This window comes from Chiloscyllium punctatum, chromosome 19, assembly GCF_047496795.1.
Source record: "Chiloscyllium punctatum isolate Juve2018m chromosome 19, sChiPun1.3, whole genome shotgun sequence".
Classification (NCBI taxonomy): domain Eukaryota; kingdom Metazoa; phylum Chordata; class Chondrichthyes; order Orectolobiformes; family Hemiscylliidae; genus Chiloscyllium; species Chiloscyllium punctatum.
Genome location: NC_092757.1, coordinates 98,074,719 through 98,096,004, shown reverse-complemented (window position 1 = coordinate 98,096,004; position 21,286 = coordinate 98,074,719). Strand labels below are relative to the sequence as shown.

The following is a 21,286-nucleotide window of genomic DNA, read 5'->3' as shown; positions in this document are numbered from 1 at the left end:
CTCACCCTCCAGTCTTCCCTAACTTCACCAGTAGCTAAAGTTGAAGCAAAAATCTCTGCAATTTCTTCCCTAGTCTTCTACAATGTCCGAGCATGGACTTGATCAGGCCATTGGGATTTATCCACCTTAGTGCTCTTTCAGGCTGCAAACACCTCCTCTCTGGTAATGTGTGTGTGGTCTAAAACTTGTTTCCCTTATTTCCCTAGCATCCAAGACTCTCTCCTCAGTAAACACTGATAAGAAATATTAATTAAAAATCTCCTCATCTCCTGTGGCTCCACAGATAGACGGCCATGTTGATCTTTAACACGACCTATTCTTTCCCTCGTCACCCTTTTACTATTAATATATCTGTAGAACCTTTTGGGATTATATTTAACATTATCACAAGACCATAAAACCATAAAACCATAAGATATCTGCCAGATCCATCTCATACCCTCTTTTTTTCCCTTCTGATTTCCTTTTTAATTGTGCTCCTCCACTTTTTAATAGTCATCTAGGGATTCACTTGAGCCCAATAGTTTAAACTCAATGCATGTCTTCTTTCTCTTCCTGACCAGAGCCTCAATATTCCTCATCAGCCAGGCATGCCTCAACCTGCCAGCTTTTCCATTCACTCTAATAGGGACATACTGTCCCTGGACTCCTGATATCACACTGCTAAAAGTCTCCCATTTGCCAATCATTCCCTTTCCTCCAAACAGATTCACCCAATCAACCTCTGCTAGATCCTGCCTAATGGCCCCAAAATTAGCCCTACTCCAATTTAGTACCTTAACCTGATGACCTCTCCTATCTTTTTTCTATAACTGTTAAAACTAAGAGAGTTATGGTCACTGCACCCAAAGTGCTTTCCGATTGACACTTCAGTCACTTGCTTGACCTTGTTTCCTAAGAGGAGGTCCAATGTTAAGATTAGGTTAGATGAGACTCCCTACAGTATGGAATCAGACCCCTCAGTCCAACAAATCCACACTGACCCTCCGAAGAGTAACCCACCCAAACCCATTCCTCTACATTTACCCCTGTCAAATGTACCTAATATTATGGGCAATTTAGAATGGCCAATTCACCTGATCTGCACATCTTTTGGATTGTGGGAGGAAACCGGAGCACCCGAAGGAAACCACGTAGACACGGAGAATGTGCAAATTCCACACAGACAGTCGCCTAAGGTGGGAATCGAACCCGCGTTCCTGGTGCTGTGAGGCAGCAGTGCTGACCACAGAGCCACCATGCCACCCCAAAATGTTGCACCTTCCCGAGTAGGGCCCTCTACATATTGACTTAGGAAACTTTCTTGGACGCATTTGACAAATTCAACTAGATCCGGACCTTTTACACTCTGGGTGACCCAGTCAATACAGGGGAAATTAAAATCTCCAATCAATACTACTCTGTTAAGAGACAGGTATCTGCAATTTCTCTACACATCTGCTCCCCTAATACTCGCTGACTATTTGGTGATCTATAATACAGTCCCAACACAGTGACCATCCTTTCTTGTGTCTAAGTTCTAACCAGTTGGCCTCATTTGATGAGCCCTTAAGAATATCCTCTCTAAGCACTTGTTGTTATGTGCTCCTTTATCAAAAGGGTTACTCCCCCTCCTCGCTTACTTGTACTTCTATCATGCCTGTAGCTTTTGTATCTTGGAACACTGAGCTGCCAGTCCTGTCCTTCTCTCAGCCATGTTTCTGTTATGGTTATATTATCTCAGTCCCCTGAGACAATCCATGCTCTGAGCTCAGCTACCTTACCAGTCAGGCCTCATGCATCGAAATGAATGCATTTTAAACCCTCCCTTTACTGTGCCCCAGCTATCCTGAATAGTAAACTTGCTTTCGGTGGTTAATGCATTTTCCCCGACTTCTCAATGGCCCCTCTCTTATTCGGAGTCCCACCCTCCTGCCAAACTAGTTTAAACCCTTCTGGGTAACACTAGCAAATCTTCCCACAAGGATATTGGTCCCCCTCTGGTTCAAATACAACCTGTTCTTCTTGTACAGGTTACCTCTACCCCAGAAGAGATCCCAATGATCCAAAAACTGAAAACCCTGCCTCCTACACCAGCTCCTCAGCCATGCATTTATCTGGCCTCTCTTTCTATTTCTATCCTCACTGGCGCGTGACTCTGGGAGTAATTCGATGATCACTACACTTGAGGTCCTACTTTTTAACTTCTTACCTAACTCATTTAAATGCTAGAGCAGGCATGCTAATTCTGTTACTGCAGCCATATTTAGGCCAGTGGCAGGCACTATAGTGGCCATATTTATGCCACTCTGATCAGGGGCTACCTCAATACTAGCCTCCATTGGTCAGAGCATGAATTATAAAAATTGGCAAATCATGTTACAGCTGTATAGAACTTTAGCTTTGGAATATGGTATACAGTTCTGGTCACCACACTAACCAGAAGGATGTGGAAGCTTTGCGAGGGTACAGAAAGATTTATCAGAATGTTGACTGGTTTGGAGAGTATTAATTCTGAGGACAGATTGGACAAACTTGATTCGTTTTCACTTGACTGTTGAATAATAAGGGGCAATCTGGTAGAGCAGTTGTTAAGAGAGTGTGCCAGTGTTCGAGTGGAAGTGCTGAGGCCTTTGCTTGAGGAGGCTGTGCAGGCATACAGGTAAGAGCTCTTTAACTCTACATTCTTTCTGTCTAGACTGAAGGCAGTGGGGATGGCAGTTAGGGTCGTGACATGCTCCTCTTGGAGGATGTGGGAGATCAGTGAGACTTCCAGTGTCCCTGGTAGCCATCCTTGTGAGAAGTGCTTCTGGCTGCATCTCCTGACAGACCGCATTAGGGAACTGGAGCTGGAGCTGGATGCACTCAAGATCATGCAGGATGCAGAGAATATCATTGATAAGAGCTACAGTGAAGTGGTCACTCCTAAGGTGCAGGCTACAGGTAGCTGGGTGACCACCAGAAGAGGAAAGTGGAGGGAAGGCATCCAGTGTAGGGTTCCTCTATGACCATTCACCTCAATAACAGATACACTGATTTGGATACGGTTGAGGGGTGGGGGGATGACCTTTTAGGGGCTAGCAGCAGCAATCAGGTTACAGTGGCCACCTACATTCTCCTCCAATTCGACTTACATGTATTATAAACAATAGGGATCCCAGCACCAATCCTTACACAACACTAATGGTCATAGATCTGCAGTCAGAAAAACACCCTTCCAACTCTGTCTTCTAATACTAAGCCAGTTCTGTATCCACCTTACCAATCCACCCAAGACCCAATGTGACTTCAAGTTTCCATTATTATTTTAATAATTCCTTTCTTACATGCCTTTTCTATCAAAAGTGTGGTGCTCGAAAAGTACAGCAGGTCTGGTCAGCATCCTGCTGTGCTTTTCCAGCACCACACTCTCAAATCTGATCTCCAACATCTGCAGTCCTCACTTTTTCCTATGCCTTTTCTATCTCCTGATTTATTTTTTCCCACTTCTGCAATGTAAAAGAAACAAAAACAAGAGGGCATAGGTTTCAAATAATGTGCAAAAAAAACTTTTTCACACAGATAGAAATTTGAGGGTACATACGTGAGGATCAGTGGCCAGCACAACATCGTGGGGTGAAGGGCCTGTTCTGTGCTGTACTGTTCTATGTTCAATGTTCTTCTATAGTTGTTAATGTATGAAATGCACTGCCTGGAAATATAGTGTAGTATGTTCAATTGAGGCACTGAAAAGGGGATTGGATTTTTTTGGCTAGAAATGGTGTGTAGGAATATGGGGAACAGGGAGGAGATTGGCATGAGATAAGATAGTCAGACTAGATAATAGAGTCGGTGCAGGGATGGTGGGCCAATGGCCTCCTTCTGCACCATGATAACCCTGTGATTCTGTTATTTGTCAACCTTACCTGGTCTGGCTACCTACATGTGACTCCAGACCCACAGCAATATGGTTGACTCTCAACTGCCCTCTGAAATGGCCTCTCAGTTCAAGTATTTTTAGCGATGGCCAGAAGTGCTGGCCCAGCTGATGCCCACATCCCATCAATAAATTAAACAGCAAAATATGAAGACTATACTCCCTCACAACTGCTATATCGCCTTTGTTAGAAACTCTAATAATTTTTTGTATAATGCACTGTCCAATGCATGACTACTGTTGGAGAAAAATAAACTACTCTGACCAGTGTTTTTTGACCCTTGCTATTCTTAATTTCTATTCATACTAACTCTGCTTCCTGATTTTGAGAGACAATATCCTTTTCTGCTAATCTCCTAAATGAATCCTTAATTATCAGGCAACGCAACCTCTTTTTCTATTCTTTTTCAGTCATTTTTGAAATGTTGTGTACACTAAAATATTTGTTTCCCATCCTTGATCACTTTGTAGTTATATCTTTGTGACAGCAATTAGATTTAAACCGCATATGTCTCTTTTTGCCATTGGTTCATCTGTCTTATTACAGATTGCCTGTACATTCAGATAAAGCAATTTCAATTTTATTTTTCACAACTATCCTCTGCATGGATCAAACTCTCTGATGCACTACTGGAATTAAACTCTCTGCTGCTTCTGGTCCCATCAACTTGTATTAGCCACATTGATAGGCATCACTATTACCTCAACTTTTCTGTTTGGGTTTCTACACTGGATTAGTGGTGCTGGAAGAGCACAGCAGTTCAGGCAGCATCCAACGAGCAGCAAAATCGACGTTTCGGGCAAAAGCCCTTCATCAGGAATAAAGGCAGTGAGCCTGAAGCATGGAGAGATAAGCTAGAGGAGAGTGGGGGTGGGGAGAGAGTAGCATAGAGTACAATGGGGAGTGGGGGAGGAGATGAAGGTGATAGGTCAAGGAGGAGAGGGTGGAGTGGAAAAGGAGCTAGGCAGGTCGGACAAGTCCAGACAAGTCAAGGAGACAGTGCTGAACTGGAAGTTTGAAACCAGGATGAGGTGGGGGAAGGGGAAATGAGGAAGCTGTTGAAGTCCACATTGATGCCCTGGGTTTGAAGTGTTCTGAGGCGGAAGATGAGGCGTTCTTCCTCCAGGCGTCTGGTGGTGAGGGAGCAGCGGTGAAGGAGGCCCAGGTCCTCCATGTCCTCGGCAGAGTGGGAGGGGGAGTTGAAATGTTGGGCCACGGGGCGGTTTGGTTGATTGGTGCGGGTGTCTCGGAGATGTTCCCTGAAGCGCTCTGCTAGGAGGCGCCCAGTCTCCCCAATGTAGAGGAGACCACATCAGGAGCAACGGATACAATAAATGATATTAGTGGATGTGCAGGTAAAACTTTGATGGATGTGGAAGGCTCCTTTAGGGCCTTGGATAGAGGCGAGGGAGGAGGTGTGGGCACAGGTTTTACAGTTCCTGCGGTGGCAGGGGAAAGTGCCAGAATGGGAGGGTGGGTTGTAAGGGGGGTGTGGACCTGACCAGGTAGTCACGGAGGGAACGGTCTTTGCAGAAGGCGGAAAGGGGTGGGGAGGGAAATATATCCCTGGTGGTGGGGTCTTTTTGGAGGTGGCAGAAATGTCAGCAGATGATTTGGTTTATGCGAAGGTTTGTAGGGTTGAAGGTGAGCACCAGGGGCGTTCTGTCCTTGTTACGGTTGGAGGGGTGGGGTCTGAGGGCGGAGGTGCGGGACGTGGACAAGATGCGTTGGAGGGCATTTTAACCACGTGGGAAGGGAAATTGCGGTCTCTAAAGAAGGAGGCCATCTGGTGTGTTCTGTGGTGGAACTGGTCCTCCTGGGAGCAGATACGGCGGAGGCGGAGGAATTGGGAATACGGAATGTCATTTTTGCAAGAGATAGGGTGGGAAGAGGTGTAATCTAGGTAGCTGTGGGAGTCGGTGGGTTTGTAAAAAATGTCAGTGTCATGTCGGTCATCACTAATGGAGATGGAGAGGTCCAGGAAGGGGAGCGAGGTGTCCTGGGCCTCCTTCACCGCCGATCCCTCACCACCAGACGCCTGGAGGAAGAACGCCTCATCTTCTGCCTCGGAACACTTCAAACCCAGGGCATCAATGTGGACTTCAACAGCTTCCTCATTTCCCCTTCCCCCACCTCATCCTAGTTTCAAACTTCCAGTTCAGCACTGTCTCCTTGACTTGTCTGGACTTGTCCGACCTGCCTAGCTCCTTTTCCACTCCACCCTCTCCTCCTTGACCTATCACCTTCATCTCCTCCCCCACTCACCCAATGTACTCTATGCTACTCTCTCCCCACCCCCACTCTCCTCTAGCTTATCTCTCCATGCTTCAGGCTCACTGCCTTTATTCCTGATGAAGGGCTTTTGCCCGAAACGTCGATTTCGCTGCTCGTTGGATGCTGCCTGAACTGCTGTGCTCTACAAGTTATTGGTCATACCACAGTTAGAGTATTGTGTACAATTCTAAGCACTTTATTTAGGGATGGGTGTAGAAGTCCAGTAAAAAGTGCAAAGGAGATTTACTAGAATGATATGAAGAATGAGGAATTTTTGATTCGAGCAAAGATTAGAGAAATTAGGCTTCCCAAAGAATTAGTCTGGTTACTCTGCCTGGTTAATTTAAATCAAAGTTCTGATAATATAGAAATATCTGTCCATAAATCTGGTTTTATGAACATCAATCGATATGCCTGTGGGTAAGGAGGGTGTTTTTTATATGTTACTGTTGTTATAAAATGTTAAATTGCTGTCTCATGTACATTTGCTTGTTTTCAGTGAAGAATAAGGAATAGGGTGTAGGTTTGCTCGCTGAGCTGTAGGGTTGATATCCAGACGTTTCATTACCTAGCTAGGTAACATCATCAGTGGCGACTTCCAAGTGAAGCGAAGCTGTTGTCTCCTGCTTTCTATTTATATCTTTCTCCTGGATGGGATTCCTGGGGTTTGTGGTGATGTAATTTCCTGTTCGTTTTCTGAGGGGTTGATAGATGGCATCTAGATCTATGTGCTTGTTAATGGTGTTGTGGTTGGAGTGCCAGGCATCTAGGAATTCTCTAGCATGTCTTTGCTTGACCTGTCCCAGGGTAGATGTGTTGTCCCAGTCGAAATGGTGTTTTTTTTCATCCGTGTGTAGGGCTATGAGAGAGAGAGGGTCGTGTCTTTTTGTGGCTAGCTGGTGTTCATGAATCCTGGTGGCTAACTTTCTTCCTGTTTGTCCTACGTAGTGTTTGTGGCAGTCCTTGCATGGAATTTTGTCGATGACGTTGGTTTTGTCCATGGGTTGTACTGGATTTATGAACACCAGCTAGCCACAAAAAGATACGACCCCCTCTCCCTCATAGCCCTACACATGGATGAAAAAAAAACACCATTTCGACTGGGACAACACATCTATCCTGGGACAGGTCAAGCAAAGACATGCTAGAGAATTCCTAGATGCCTGGCACTCCAACCACAACACCATAAACAATGACATAGATCTAGATGCCATCTATCAACCCCTCAGAAAACGAACAGGAAATTACATCACCACAAACCCCAGGAATCCCATCCAGAAGAAAGATATAAATAGAAAGCAGGAGACAACAGCTTCGCTTCACTTGGAGGTCGCCACTGATGATGTTACCTAGCTAGGTAATGAAACGTCTGGATATCAACCCTACAGCTCAGCGAGCAAACCTACACCCTAAACCTCAACCTGAGCCACAAACTTTCACAAACCTTGCAAGAATAATGAATGTCTGGTGCTTATTTAAATTTCAACAAATTAAAATATGCACAATTATTTCACTACTTACTTGTGAATTCCTCTTGAACACTGGATGAAAAATCTCACAATTTAGGAAGGATAAGGAGGACGTGGCTTGATCTGCGCATTTAACATCTGCAAGCTGAGAAGAATTTAAAATGTGTAAAAAGGATTAGGTGCAAAAGTACACGAGGTCAAGTGATGAAACTCAGAATTCCAATTCAATTCTCTGATTTCAACATGATTGAATTACAATTTGCTTTGTAGACACAATGGTAACCCATATGGCACTATCAAAGACAAATACTTAAAGGGTCAATGCTGAAATGACCTATAGACATAACAGGAACTGACTGATCTTCACTCACTCCGAATTCTGATTCATTGTCCCTTCTAGAAAAGGAGAACATAAACACATGGGCAAGGAAGAGAACTTGATTCAATCTACCATAAATATCCTGGAGATTCCTGGATCTCAAACCTAACTGGACTAATCACACAGACTCTGTGATAAAAGCAAAGTACTGCAAATGCCAGAGACCTGAAATGGAAACAGAAAGTGTTGGAGAAACTTCGCAGGTCTGGCAGTTCCTATGGAGACAGAAACAGATGTAATGTTTCAAATCCAATAATATTCTTCTTTGGGGTTCTCTCGCTACAGATGCAGACAAACCTGCTGAGTTTCTCTAGCATTTGCTGCTTTTAAAACATAGCCACAGTCTGTATAAGTGCAGGTCATAGACCATAAAATCTGTGATGAGTAATTTACCTCCTGGCTCCCCATATCCTGTCTATCATCTACAAGGCACAGGTCAGGAGTGAGAGAAGAAATTTCCCACTTCCCTGGAGGAGTATAACTGGAACTGCACTCAAGAAATTCAAAACGATTTAGGTCAGAGGAGGTTTTGTCGCCTTGCTATGTGATATCACCAGTGGATCTTTAATAAGGCATTGGTGGTCTGTCCTATCTGGTATTTATATGTCGCTGCTTGTCAGTACTTCCGGTTGTATGTCAAAGTGGTTTGTATACAGGGTCCAGTTCAATGTGTCTAGTGATTCAGTTCCAGGTGGAGTGCCAGGTTTCAAGGATTTCTCTGGCATATCTCTATTTTGCCTGTGCTAGGATAGTTACATCATCCGAGTTCAAGTGATGACCATCATTGTCTGTGCGATTGGAAATGAGAGAGTGCTGATTGTGTCTGGCAGTGGCGAGCTGATGTTTGTGCACTCATATGGTAAATTTTCTTCTTGTTTGTCCTAGATAGTGTTTTAATAGCCTTTGCAGGGTATCTTGTAAATAAGATTCATCCTGTTGGATGTGGGTGTCGGGTCTTTAACTTTTGAGCAGCTGGTGGAAGATGTTTACTGGTGTGTGGACCACTAAGATTCCCAGCGGTCTGAGTAGTTGGGTAGTTATCTCTGATATGCCTTTGACATATTGTTACAACACGGGGTAAACCCTCCTGCTTATTTAAACCTGCAACACAGAAATGATTTAACCTGTGTTGTAATCTGTTAAAATTTGAGAGGCCAAGAACTATCCCAAAGGTCACTATTTAAAGTAAAAATTAACAACTTTATTTTTATTTAAGAGTCTAACATAGAATAATTAACTAACAACTATTTACAACTCCTTTCTCTAACTTATCTTTTACTTTCCCTTCTATAATACTGATCCAATAAAACCCCCAATTAAGATTTGCCAAAAAGATTCAAATTTCAAAACCAGCCAGATGTCATATCTTCTCCTTGTATCTTCCTCTGCCTTTTTTTTTTCTTTTTAGGAATTTTTGTTTCACAGTTCATTGATGGATAAAGGTATCTTTAAGTGCGCTATTCTGAGGGCAGTCTGGATATGTTGGTGGCTTGTCAGTTTTACTCTAATTGTTCAATTTTTTTTCAGTTTTATACCCCAAAGCATTGGATCATTTCATTGGTGTTAATATTGTCAAAATAGCAAATTCAAACTTGACTGGAGTTTGGTATTTTGGGGCATAATTTAAACTGATTGGCTGAATTTGAATTAGCTTTTTGTCTCTTAGTAACCCAAGTACTGCTAGCTGCAGGACCAAATGTTACACTGGAAATTCTCCAGCATTCTCTGTGTGCTTGCTAAGTCCTTCAACTCCCTTAAAGGTACAGTACTCCTTACACCTTCATAACACATATCGTATGGTCACTATCCTGTCTAGTTGTGTAGTGCTTTCTTCTTTGGGTTTGTCCAATAGGATGAACATTATCTACAGGATACCTGCAGTGTGAAAAATACCACATAGGATAAAGAAGAAAACTGACCATAGGAGTGCAGGAACATCAGCTCGCCACTGCCAGACACGACCAGCACTCTCTCACTTATAACCACATAGACAGCGAAGGACACAAAATCATCTGGGATGACGTAACCATCCCAGCAAAGGCAAAAGAAACACGTTAGAGAATTCCTTTAAGCCTGGCACTCCAACTGGAACTGAATCAATAGACACATTGAACTGGACCCTGTATACAAACTCAGATCCAGAACCGAAGGATCAACAAACAGAGACGTATAAATACCAGATGGGACAGACCACCAACAACTTATCAAAGACGCACTGTTGATGTCACCTAGTGAGGCAACAAAATATTTATAGAAAAACACACTGGCTTGGCGAACGAAGCCACGACTTCATCCGCAATTCGAGCTACAAATCTTTTCAAAAACTCTAAAAATATTGAAAACAGTTGCAGTCCCAGTACTTGTCCCTGTGGAACTTCACTAGTTACAGCTCATATACCTGTTGTCTTACAGAAACATAGAAAACCTGTGCCAATTTGATGAAATTTAACCCTGCACCAGTGAAGTTTCAGCGGTCTTAAGGGCTTGAGAGGCTCTGAAACCCAGAGGAATTCAATCAAAAGCAGCTAAACAAGGTAGAGGTCTGAGTAACCTGTCTGTGCCTTTGCTGACATCACTTTTGCTGTGCAAGTAAAAGCAATTTTCTAAGACTACATTTGTGGCTGTTTGATGAAATATCGGATTTTAAAATTTCCATTTTTATAAGGCCACACAAAATGTATTGCTTATTGCCACTTCCACATATTGCACATTCTTCAATCCTATGTACCAACTCATCCTTTCATTTGTTTCATGACGAAACCTATTGGGTAGCTATGCAATTAGTGGATACATTGCTTTGTGTAGAGAGGAGTTGTAGTTGTAGTAGCTTTTACACAAAAAGAATAACAAACTGAAAATCTGAGCAAAGAGTGTGTTCTGGATAGCAATGAACACCATTGGTCTGATGATAGGCATTCCTTCTACTCCTCTTCCTTTATGTTTTTGTCAGATGGTGCCATTAATTAACCTCTGTACGGGAGGCAATGGCCTACTGGCAGTTCTGCTGGGCAGTTAATTCAAAGATGAAAATGTGTTCCTGGAAAAGCGCAGCAGGTCAGGCAGCATCCAAGGAACAGGAGAATCGATGTTTCGGGCATGAGCCTTTCTTCAGGAATGAGGAAAGTGTGCCAAGCAGGCTAAGATAAAAGGTAGGGAGGAGGGACTTGGGGGAGGGGCAGTGGAAATGTGATAGGTGGAAGAAGGTTAAGGTGAAGGTGATAGGCCGGAGTGGGGGGCGGGGGCGGAGAGGTCAGGAAGAAGGTTGCAGGTTAGGAAGGTGGTGCTGAGTTCGAGGGTTGGGAGTGAGACAAGGTGGGGGGAGGGGAAATGAGGAACTGGAGAAATCTGAGTTCATCCCTTGTGGTTGGAGGGTTCCTAGGCAGAAGATGAGGCGCTCTTCCTCCAGCCGTTGTGTTGCTATGGTCTGGCGATGGAGGAGTCCAAGGACCTGCATGCCCTTGGTGGAATGGGAGGGGGAGTTGAAGTGTTGAGCCACGGGGTGGTTGGGTTGGTTGGTCCGGGTGTCTCAGAGGTGTTCTCTGAAACATTCTGCAAGTAGGCGGCCTGTCTCCCCAATATAGAGGAGGCCACATCGCGTGCAGCGGATGCAGTAAATGATGTGTGTAGAGGTGCAGGTGAATTTGTGGTGGATATAGAAGGATCCCTTGGGGCCTTCGAGGGAAGTAAAGGGGGAGGTCTGGGCACAAGTTTTGCATTTCTTGCAGTTGCAAGGGATGGTGCTGGGAGTGGAAGTTGGGTTGGTGGGGGGGTGTAGACCTGATGAGGGAGTCATGGAGGGAGTGGTCTTTTCGGAACACTGATAGGGGAGGAGAGGGAAATATATCCCTGGTGGTGGGGTCCGTTTGGAGGTGGCGGAAATGACAACAGATGATATGATGTATATGGAAGTTGGTGGGGTGGTAGGTGAGGACCAGTGGGGTTCTGTCCTGGTGGCGATTGGAGGGATGGGGCTCAAGGGAGGAGGAGCGGGAAGTGGAGGAGATGCGGTGGAGAGCATCGTTGACCACGTCTGGGGGGAAATTGCGGTCTTTGAAGAAAGAGGCCATCTGGGTTGTTCGGTATTGGAACTGGTCCTCCTGGGAGCAGATGCGGCGGAGACGAAGGAATTCAGAGACCCAGGTAATGTTCTGGGAACCCGGGTTCGAAACCCACCATGGCAGATTTGAATTCACCATGGGATTTGAAATGAATAAAATAAATCTGGAATTAAGAGTCGACAAATCCATTATCAACTTTTGGGAAAACTACTGGGTTCCCTAACGGCCTTTAGGGAAGGAAACTACCATCGTTACCTGATAACATTAGATTAGATTAGATTCCTTACAGCGTGGAAACAGGCCATTTGGCCCAACAAGTCCACACCGACCCTCCGAAGAGTAACCCATCCAGATCCATTTCCCTCTGACTAATGCACCTAACACTATGGGCAATTTAGCATGGCCAATTCACCTGATGTGCACATCTGTGGACTGTGGGAGGAAACTGGAGCACCCGGAGGAAACCCACGCAGACACGGGGAGAATGTGCAAACTCCTCATAGACAGTCACCCGAGGCTGGAATCAAGTCCAAGGCCCCGGTGCTGTGAGGCAGCAGTGCTAATCACCGTGTAGCCCCTAACCCTATGCATTATGTGAAACCAGTTATTCATTGTGTAACAGTAGATGGCTTAATCCTGAATCAGGATCTGAATTCAATGTGTTTTGTGGGCTGTGTAGTGGGGCTGGTTTTGTTTTTACATTGAAATTGTACAACATTATGTCCTTTTTAAAATTATCAAACTTATAACCTTAAAACTAATTGATTCAGTCCCTTGAGACCCTGATTTGTTTGAAATTCTGCATTGCCGGTTTAAAAAATACACTTGGGTCAGAAGTCATGCTTTCGCCAGATGAGAGTATTGTATTAAAATATCTTTGCTGCTGTGTTCACAAAAAAGAAGAGTGCATTTTGAATTTGATGTTTTGTTAAGATTTTAGAGAATATTAGAACTTGAAACTGAGCTGTTTCAGTTCTTTTAATTATTGTTAAGACTTCATTGGCCCCTTTCATATTGCAAATTCAAAAGAATGTTGATCTCTACCAAAGTTGCTACTGTAATTCCAAATTTTTTATTTGGGAAGTTTCATTTACATATTTTAAAATATTCAGCATTTGTATCCCATGAATATTTGAGATTTAAATCTGAACTGAAACTGCCTTCCAATTGCTAAAGCATAGGAAACATTTTGTTGTTTTCTTGCTGTTCCAGACTTTTGAAATACTTTTCGTGAGTGCTTTCACATTAACCAAATATCAATTTGTTAAAAGAAAATAATTTTTCAATAACTTGAATGAGGTACCCGAGTGTTTGATTTTAGGACCACTGAATGTTGTTTATACTTGACTGAATTGCTTAGCCAGTACAATTTACAAGCTTATGCTTTGTATAAAATTTGACAATGTCGTAAATAAGTGAACTGAGTAATAGACTTCAAGAATTCAAAGAATGTTGAAATAGACAGACACAATTTAGTGTAGGTAAATGTGTGACTGTCTTCATACTGATAACCACTCTGGGAAGGAAGGAATGAGAGAGGAAATCCAAAGATATTTTCAGCAGCCAGCATCTTCTCTTGAGTTTCTCCATTCACAGGTAAAGCATGCCTTCGGACCACCGCCCGCCTCTCCACAACCTGATTCAACAGATTCAATCAGCTCCCCAGTGATGAGGATGAAAAGTGAAGCAACTAACAACAGTAAAGAGGAGGTCGGTATGCTTTTTATCAGTGGCCTTCCTATGGATAGTAGAGACAACCCTGCTAATTATAGACCAGTGAGCCTTACTTCGTTTGTGGGTGGAGTTTTGGAAAAAGCTATAAGAGATAGGATTTGTAATTATTTAGAAAGGAATATGTTGATTAGGGATAGTCAACATGGTTTTGTGAAGGGTAGATTGTGCCTCACAAACCTTATTGAGTTATTTGAGATAGTGACGAAACAGGTGGATGAGGATAAAGCGGTTGATGTGTGTACATGGATTTCAGTAAGGTGTTTGATAAGGTTCCCCAGAGTAGGCTATTGCACAAAATATGGAGGCATGGGATTGAGGGTAATTTAGTGGTTTGGATCAGAAATTGGCTAGCTGAAAGAAGACAGATGGTAGTGGTTGATGAGAAATATTCATCCTGGAGTTCAGTTACTAGTGGTGTACTAATGGTGTTTTGGGGTCACTGCTGTTTGTCATTTTTATAAATGACCTGGTAGAGGATGTAGTGGACTTGTCAACTTTAAGGGCGTTTAAATGGTCATTAGATAAACATAGGGATGAAAATGAAATAGTGTAGAACAAATGGGCTTCAGATTGGTTAGGGTTAGGGTTAGGGTTAGGCAGATTGGTTCCACAGGTCAGTGCAACATCAAGGGCCGAAGGGCGTGTACTGTGCTGTAATGATCTATGTTTCAGCTGCCATTTCAATATCAGAATTTCAACTCACCTGAGGTTTTGAGATCCCCTTAAAGAAAAGACTTTTTGGATAGGACAGGTCCATGGTGGTGAGATATGAATCTTCTCCAATATTGGACAGAAGAATGTTTAAACTCACTTCTTTTGTCTTACCAACAATCCATGTAAAGTTTCTGAAAACAGAGTTCCAGTTTGCATCAGTAAAACAAGACCAACTGTGAATATCTATATGACATTTATGTGATTCTATTGTCTGACAGTTACGTGCGGCTCTTTCACAATTCCACTACATTTTGAGTATTGCATTGCCTCCCCCATAAGCAGGCTACATGAGCAGATCAGAAGTTCGGAAAACTGTGGTGAGTAACTCATGTCCTGACTACCTAAACCATACCTATCAGCTAGAAAGCACATCAGGAGTTTGATGCAATACTCCCCACTTACCGGAATGGGTGCAGTCCAACTGTCCAGAAGCTTGACACCGTCCCAGGACATAACAGCCCACTTGATTGGCATCTCATCCATAAACATTCACTCCCTTCACCTCTGATGCTCTATTTCAGCAGTATATACAATTACATATTGCACTGCAGAAATTCACTAAAGTGAAGAAATTACTTCCCTCAGAAGGTTGTGAGTCAGTGCAGAGTGCAGAGGAGGCAGAACCAATCAAGATTCAAGAAAGAAACAGATGTTTCAAATGAAAAGTAGGATAAAGGGCTATAGGAGTAGGCAGGAAATTGGAGTTGATACCAGGAATAAGATCAGCCATGATCATATCAAATGGCAGAGCAGGCTTGAAGTCCTGAATTGCCCACTTCCACTCCTAATTCCTCTATCTCTATGATCCTTAGACAGCACGTTCTAAATACATGATCACTTCCATCTTGAAGGACAAGAGCAGCAAATACATGAGAACACCATCATCTGCAAGCTCCCCTCCAAGCCAATCATCATCCTGACTTGGAAATATATCACTGTTCCTTCATTGTCACTGGATCTAAATCCTGGACCCCCCTCCCTATCGATATTGTGGGTCAATCCAAAGCACGTGGACTACAGCAGTTCATGAAGGCAGCTCACCATCACCTTCTCAAAGGCAAGTAGGGACACGCAATAAATGCTAGCTAGCCAGTGACCATGTCCCACAAACAAATAAAGCGAAAACACAAGTGGCAAGGATGACACAAAGAATCTACACAGGAATATAGATAGGTGAGGGAAGTGGCAAAATATAATATGTGAAAGCGTAAGGCAATGCATTTTAGCATTAAGAGTATTGAGATAAATATTATTCAAATGGATAAAGACTGCAGAAAAAATATGAAACAGAGGAATTTGGGAGCCCTCCTCAATGAATCACAGAAAGCTAGCATCCAAGTTCCACGGGTAATAGTGAAAATGGAATGTTGGACTTTGTTTCAATGGAGTATAAAAGCCGAGAAGTTTTGTTAAATCTGTGCAAGACTGTAGGCAGACCAAAGCTGGAATAGCGTGAATGATTTTGGTTTCTTAACCAAGGAAAGATTTAAAGCTCTGCTATTCAAGGACAACATCAGGGCAGTGCTGAGGGATGATACAGGTTCCATGGAGAATAAGGTTGAATCCATTTGGGTGGAAATTAGAAAAAGTCACTGATAGGCATTGTCTATAGGCCACCAAATAATAACATCACATTGCGGCAGAAAATAAACAAAGTAATAACTAATGCCAGGAAAAAATGGTATGGCAATTATCATGGGGGCTTTTAATCTACATGTTGGTTGGCCTAATCAGCTCAGTCAGGGTAGCCTTGAGGAGGAGTTTGTTGAGTGTATCCATGATATTTTTCTTGAACAGTATGTAATGGAACAGGTGAGGGAACAAGCTATTCCAGATTTGGTCCTATGTAATGAGACAGGAATAATTAATTACCTCATAGTTTGGGGTCCTTTTTGGTAGGAGCAATCACATTATGGTTGCATTTAAAATACAGATGGAGAGTGAGAAGATAAAATCTAATACCAGGGCTCTGTGCTTAAAAAGGGAGACTACAAAAGAAAGAGGGAGGACTTGGCTAAAGTAGATTGGAAAAGAAGATTGGACAGTTGTTGAGCACTGGAGGACTTTCAAAGCAATTTTCAAAGAGCTCACCAAATGTATATTCTAGTGAAAAGGAAGGACTAAGAAAAGGGGTGATCTGCATGTGTCTAGGGAAATAAGGGAGGCAATCAAATTGAAAGCGAAGACATACAAAGTGGCCAAAACCATCATGAAACAAGAAGATTGGGAAAACTTTCAAGGTCAACGGAAAGCCACAAAAAGAGCTATAAAGAAAAATAAGAGAGATTATGAGAAAAAAATTAGCACAGAATACAAAGACAGACAGCAAAAGCTTCTATACATATATAAAATCAAAAAGAGTGTTGAAAGTAAACATTGGTCCTTTAGAGATGAGAAGGGACATTTAAGTATGGGATATGATGAAATGGCCGAGGATTGAACAGATATTTTGTATTGGTCTTCACAGTGGAAGACACTAATAGCATGCCTGTAATTGACAAAGAGACGAAAGTAGTGAGGACCTGGAAACAATCATTATTATGGAAGTAGTAGTTCTGGATGTAGGTTTGCTCGCTGAACTGGATGGTTCATTTTCAGATGTTTTGTCACCATACTAGGTAACATTTTCAGTCAGCCTCTGGACAAAGCACTCCTGGTGATTCCTGCTTTCTATTTATATGTTTGGGTTTCTTTGGGTTGGTGATGTCATTTCCTGTGGTGATGTATGTTCCTATAGTGATGTCATTTCCAGCTGCGATGTCATTTCCGGTTCTTTTTCTCAGGAGGTGGTAAATGGGGTCCAAGTCAATGTGTTTGTTGATAGAGTTCCAGTTGGAATGCCATGCTTCCTGGAATTCTCATGTGTGTCTCTGTTTGGCTTGTCCTAAGATGGATGTGTTGTCCCAGTCGAAGTGGTGTCCTTCCTTATCTGTATGTAAGGAAACTAGTGACAGAGGGTCACGTCGTTTTGTGGCTAGTTGATGTTCATGTATCTTAGTGGCTAGTTTTCTGCCTGTTTGTCCACTATAATGTTTGTTACAGTTCTTGCAAGGTATTTTGTAAATGACATTAGTTTTGCTTGTTGTCTCTACAGGGTCTTTCAAGTTCATGAGCTGCAGTTTTAGCGTGTTGGTGGGTTTGTGGGCCACCATGATGCCAAGGGGTCTGAGTAGTCTGGCAGTCATTTCCGAGATATCTTTAATGTAGGGGAGAGTGGCTAGGGTTTCTGGACGTGTTTTGTCTGCTTGGTTGGTTTTGTTCCTGAGAAACTGGTGGACTATGTTCATTGGGTACCCATTCTTTTTGAATACATGGGATAGGTGATTTTCCTCTGCTCTGCGTAGTTCCTCTGTGCTACAGTGTGTGGTGGCTCATTGAAATAATGTTCTGATGCAACTTCATTTGTGGATGTTGGGATGATTGCTTCTGTAGTTCAAATCTACCTCGAGAACCTCAACCTGAGCTACAAATCTTCTCAAAACTTGGAAGTAGTAGTGTTGGGCAAACTAATGGAATTAAGGACAGACAAGTCTCCTGGCCCTGATGGAATGCATCCTAGGGTACTAAAAGAGATGACGGGAGGAATAGCAAGTGCACTGGTGGTAATTTTCCAAAACTCACTGGACTCTGGGGCAGTCCCAGCAGATTGGAAAACAGCAAATGTGATACCACTGTTTATAAAGGGAGGTAGACAAAAGATGAGGAATTATAGACCGGTTAGCTTAACATCTGTAGTGGGGAAGATGCTGGAATGTATTATCAAGGAAGATTTAGCAAGGCATCTCAATAGAAATTGTCCTGTTGGACAGACACAGCATGGGTTCATGAAGGGCAGATCATGCTTAACAAATCTTTTTGAAATTCTATGAAGGCATTACGGGCAGGGTGGACACTGTGACCCAGTGGATGTGGTGTGCCTAGTTCCAAAAGGCCTTCAACAAGATGCACACACGAGGCTGCTACATTACAGGTAAAGTATTAGCATGGAAAGAGGATTAGTTGACTAACAGGAAGCAAAGAGTAAGGATAAATGAGTACTATTCTGGCTAGTGGTGTGCCTCAGGGATTGGTGTGGGGACTGCAATTATTCACAATTTATATAGATGATTTAAAGTTGGGGACCACATGTTTGCAGATGACACTAAGATGAGGGCAGAACAAAGTGTGCAGAGGACTGAAACTTTGCAGAGGAACATAGATACTTTTAGTGAGTGGGCAAAGGTCTGGTAGATGAAATACAATGTTAATAAATATGAAGTCATTCATTTTGGGAGGAGTAACAGTAAAAAGGATTATTACTTGAATGGTAATACTTGCAGCATACAGCTATGCAGAGGAACCTGGGTGTCCTTGTGCATGAATCACAGAAGGTTGGTCTGCAGTTGCAGCAGGTAATTAGGAAGGCAAATGGAATATTGTCCTTCATTGCTAAAAGGATTGAGTTTAAAAGCAGGGAGGTTATGGTGTGGCTGTACTGGGTGCTGGTGAAGCCACACCTGGGGGAGAACTATATGCAGTTTTGGTCTCCTTACTTGACAAAGGATGTACTGGCACTGGAGGGAGTGCAGAGGAGGTCGATTCTGGAGTTGAGGGAGTTGGCTTATGAGGAGAGACTGAGTAGACTGGGACTATATTCTTTGGAATTCAGAAGAATGGGAGGGATCTTACAGAAACATATAAAATTATGAAGGGAATAGACAAGATAGAAGTAGAGAGGATGTTTCCAATGGCAGGTGAAACTAGGACAAGAGGGCATAGCCTCAAAATTAGAGGGAGCAGATTTAGGACTGAATTGAGAAGGAACATCTTTACACACAGGGTTGTTAATCTATGGAATTCCTTGCCCAGTGAAGTAGCTGACACTACTTTAATACACATTTTTAAAGCTAAGGTAGATATTTTTTGGAGAACAAAGGAATTAAGGGATATGTTGAGAGTGTGGGTAAGTAGATCTGAGTCCACGTAAAGATCAGCCATGATCTTATTGAATCATACAGCAGGCTTGAAGGGCCAGACAGCCTACTCCTGCTCTTAGTTTTTATGTTCTAATAGCACTGAAGACCGTCCAGAGATGGTTCAATAGGCTGATATCAGGTTTAGAGGAACTGTCTTCTTTGGAGACATTGAGTCGATTGGGCTTGTGAGAGACAAACTTATTAAAACATACACAATCCTTAGTGGACTTTAGTCAAAATTGGAAAGGTTGTTTCTCCTTGTGGGAGAATCTAGGATCAGAGGTTACAATCTCAGAATAGGGGTTCAAACCTTTAAGACAGTAGTGAGGAGGAACTTCCTTTCTCAGGAGGCAGTAAACCTGTGGTATTCTTTTCCTCAGAGGGCCGTCGAGACTGAGTCATTAAGATTTTGATGGCTAAGAAACACAGATTTTTAATCAGTAAAGGAATCAAGGAGGGCAGGGAATTGCCGGAAAAGTAGAGTTGAGGATTATCAGATCAGCCAGGATGTCACTGAATGGCAGATGGGCTGAATGGCTTAATCTTGCTTCTTTGTCTTATGGTCTAATTCATCCAGTTATCCGGTTCTAAAACCTGCTTTGAAAATCCATACCCTAATTTTAATTTATTACCCTTGTAATTTGAACCCTTCACCATGAACCTATAGCTATTCTGTTCCTAATGCATAATAATGATCCCCTGCTATTTAAACAAGTATAGATCTTATCAGCTTATTCACACAAGCACCATTATATAAAGAACTAACTACTTACTCTGGCAGTTTGGATTCCAATTTTAGATTTGCTTTACATATATTGTCAGATCCACAGTCCTTCTGAAATTTGAGCTGAAAGAGAAAGCAAAGTCTAGATGTAAACATTTCTCACACCGAATTCAGTGTTCTCCAAGTTGTGGAGTTTTTTTGAGAATACGAATAATCAAATTGATAAAGGTGAGACAATAGACATAGTATACATGGATAAGCACATAGGATAGTAAGGAATGTAATGGCATAGATTAAGGATTGGTTAACACGTAGAAAACAAAAGGAAGGAATAAATGGACCATTCTCATGTTGGCAGGCTGTGAATAGTAGGGAACTGCTAGGATCAGTACTCAGGTCAAAGCTGTTCAAAATATATATCAATGATTTGGACATGGGGAATGAATATAATATTTCTGAATTTATAGATGTAAAGCTAAGCAGAAACGTGACTTGTAAGGAAGGTGTAAAACAACTCCAATAGGATACAAATAAGATTAGTAAATAGATAATTCCATGTAATATAATCCGGAATTATGTGAGGTTGTCCACTTTAGTAGGAGGAACAGTTGTATAAAGTACTTCTTAAAGGGTAAGAAGTTGGTAAGTGTAGACGTACAAAGGGACTTGGATATTCTGGCTGATCAGTCACGAAGATTAGCTTTAATAGAATTCGGCCTTTAATACCAGAAGATTTGAGAATAGGAGTAGTGTGGTCTTCCTTCAGTTGTATCAAAGCTTGGTTACACTGTATCTGAAGTATTTAGTGCAGTTTTGATTTCATTATTTTAGAATGGCTGAATGGCCGATTCTCTGTTCCTTATATAATCATAGAATTACCTTAGTAACTTCCACCTGCTCCATACATGTGTCATAGTACAGCTAAACAGGTTGGATTAAAAATATGTAGCATTATCTAGGGAGAGTTGATGGCCCAGTAGTATTATTGCTGGACTAGTATTATTAATCCAGAAGGGAGACAGTGAGACTGTAGATGCTGGAGATCAGAGTCAAGAGTGTGGTGCTGACTTACGCTCGAAATGT

At 42.5% G+C, this 21,286-nt stretch overlaps 1 protein-coding gene across 1 annotated transcript in view; it reads right to left on the bottom strand.

Moving 5' to 3' along the window:
- The window catches only part of LOC140491253 (integrin alpha-E-like), a 344,341-nt gene that overhangs the window by 116,459 nt on the left and 206,596 nt on the right, over positions 1–21,286 (bottom strand). Inside the window, exons 23-25 of the mRNA XM_072589219.1 lie at positions 20,253–20,326; positions 14,514–14,655; positions 7,692–7,784 (exon numbers count right to left, since the gene is read on the bottom strand). Coding sequence (XP_072445320.1) covers positions 7,692–7,784; positions 14,514–14,655; positions 20,253–20,326 — 309 coding nt within the window. The remainder of the gene's footprint in view (positions 1–7,691; positions 7,785–14,513; positions 14,656–20,252; positions 20,327–21,286) is intronic.